Source organism: Cucurbita maxima, unplaced genomic scaffold, assembly GCF_002738345.1.
Source record: "Cucurbita maxima cultivar Rimu unplaced genomic scaffold, Cmax_1.0 Cma_Scf00014, whole genome shotgun sequence".
Classification (NCBI taxonomy): domain Eukaryota; kingdom Viridiplantae; phylum Streptophyta; class Magnoliopsida; order Cucurbitales; family Cucurbitaceae; genus Cucurbita; species Cucurbita maxima.
In genome coordinates this window covers 607,179-609,594 of record NW_019272030.1, presented here as the reverse complement: position 1 = coordinate 609,594, position 2,416 = coordinate 607,179, and the positions used below count along the sequence as shown (strand labels likewise).

The 2,416-nt window shown below is 39.8% G+C and overlaps 1 protein-coding gene across 2 annotated transcripts in view; it reads left to right on the top strand.

The window, feature by feature from the left end:
* The window catches only part of LOC111489825 (THO complex subunit 2-like), a 34,411-nt gene that overhangs the window by 27,045 nt on the left and 4,950 nt on the right, over positions 1-2,416 (top strand). For both annotated transcript variants that reach the window (XM_023138234.1, XM_023138235.1), the window contains 4 exons: positions 148-328; positions 541-719; positions 1,200-1,806; positions 1,951-2,055. In XM_023138234.1, coding sequence (XP_022994002.1) covers positions 148-328; positions 541-719; positions 1,200-1,806; positions 1,951-2,055 — 1,072 coding nt within the window. The remainder of the gene's footprint in view (positions 1-147; positions 329-540; positions 720-1,199; positions 1,807-1,950; positions 2,056-2,416) is intronic.

Here is a 2,416-nt window from a genome sequence, read left to right as displayed (position 1 = left end):
TTCCCCCCCCCCCCCCCCCACTTGGTTATCTCTCATTTCATTTCTTTTCTCTTATTTTTTTCCCCCCACTCGGTTCTAACTATCAAATTCTTAGCGGTATCTCAGTGCTTTGAATGTATGGTCTAACGAATGATTTATTTCCTTCAGGGTTGTTATAAATGCAGATGCTCCTTACATAAAGATGGTCAGTGAGCAGTTTGATCGATGTCATGGAACTCTGCTTCAATATGTGGAATTTCTTAGTAGTGCAGTTACGCCAGCATCTGCTTATGCTCATTTGATTCCCTCACTCAATGAACTTGCCCATCGTTATCACCTAGATCCCGAGGTCAGTGTGCATGTCATTGTCATAGGTTTCTTGGTTCTTGGGTTTCTTCCTTTTTTTTCTTTTTCTCGTTGGTTTTTTCTCATCATTGAACTACTCTTGATATTTGTCTATCTTTTATTTATGAGATGTAAATTCTCAAAATATATTCTGCTTTATAGTTCTTTTGCATTCTCTTAAGGTACTTCTAGTTTGACTCTTTCTCCTTTTTATAGGTTGCTTTCCTGATGTATCGGCCAATAATGAGACTATTTAAGTGTCAAGGTGGTTCTGATATCTTCTGGCCACTGGATGGTAATGATGCAAATGTTGCTGGCAATAATTCTGATATGGAACCTGCAGAATGTTCTGCTGATGTCGTTTTGGATCTTGGTTCTTCACAGAAACTTGTGAGGTAAGGGATCTATTTATTTGGAAGTTCTCATTTTTCTTACATGCTTTCACTTCTTTGCTCTTTTAACTTTAGAGACATAAATGTAAGAGTTTCTTGTTCAATTTCTTCTATATTTTGATTAAACTATGCGCAATTAAGGCTATTGATAAAACGTAGTTCCTTACTACTGTTATAGGATGTGGGAAAAGAATCAAAATGATCTGTCTTTGATTATTTAGCACATAATAAAATGCTTCTGAGAATTGTCATTTTTCCCCCGACTTCCAACTCTTTCACTATTTTACTCTCTCCCTCAAATTTTTAGTAGTATAATCTCTCCTTGTATCCCCTTCTTTTTTCATTCCGAGAAATCATAAGAATTTTGACGTACAGAAATGCCACACTACTCTTAACGCTTATAGTCAAGACTTGTTTTAACAAAATAGAATTTATGATTTTGATGGTATAGTTTCTGATTTTCTTTAGCTTCTATTTTCGTAGGTGGTCAGATCTGCTCGATACTGTAAAGTCTATGTTGCCTCCAAAAGCTTGGAATAGCTTGTCTCCAGATCTCTTTACTACATTTTGGGGTCTCACCCTCTATGATCTTTACGTTCCTCGGAGTAGATATGAAACTGAAATTGCTAAGCAGCATTCTGCTCTTAAAGCTTTAGAAGAGCTTTCTGATAACTCAAGTTCTGCAATCAATAAAAGGAAGAAAGACAAAGAAAGAATTCAAGAATCTCTTGATCGCCTGTCCAGTGAACTTGTTAAGCATGAAGAAAATGTTGCATCAGTTCGTAGACGACTTTCTCGTGAAAAGGATAAATGGTTGAGCTCCTGTCCTGATACTTTGAAAATTAACATGGAGTTCCTTCAGCGTTGTATTTTTCCCCGCTGTACATTCAGCATGCCTGACGCTGTCTACTGTGCTATGTTTGTGCACACTCTTCATTCCCTTGGAACACCATTTTTCAATACAGTCAACCATATTGATGTTTTGATATGTAAAACCTTGCAACCCATGATATGCTGCTGTACGGAATATGAAGCAGGCAGGCTTGGGAGGTTTTTATATGAGACACTAAAGATAGCTTATCATTGGAAGGTAATTAATCACTCTTATCTTTCTTTATCATGCTGGAGACCAATTGAAGTTAAAAAGTTATACATCATTCGGTAAACTGCTTGAATTCTGTTACTGGATTCTTCCCCATCTTCAGTTGTTCATGTTGATCAATCGTTTTGTCAGAGTGATGAATCCATTTATGAACGTGAATGTGGAAATATGCCTGGATTTGCTGTCTATTATAGGTATCCAAACAGCCAAAGAGTAACGTACGGCCAGTTCATCAAGGTACATTTTGAATTTTTACTATTTTCATCTTAATTCTTTTGTTTCATATACTATTTACATTTTAATGAAGTTTGATAATAGATTGCCTGTTCATGTTTAGGATTAAGTTGTATGAGACGGCATCGCTTGATATATATATATATATATATAGGAAATGCATTGGTGGGAAAAAAAATATTTCCAATACATTAACTAGTTACAGTGTAATGGTGGATCCCCCCCCCCCCCCCCCCCCCCCCCCCCCCCCCCCCCCCCCCCCCCCCCCCCCCCCCCCCCCCCCCCCCCCCCCCCCCCCCCCCCCCCCCCCCCCCCCCCCCCCCCCCCCCCCCCCCCCCCCCCCCCCCCCCCCCCCCCCCCCCCC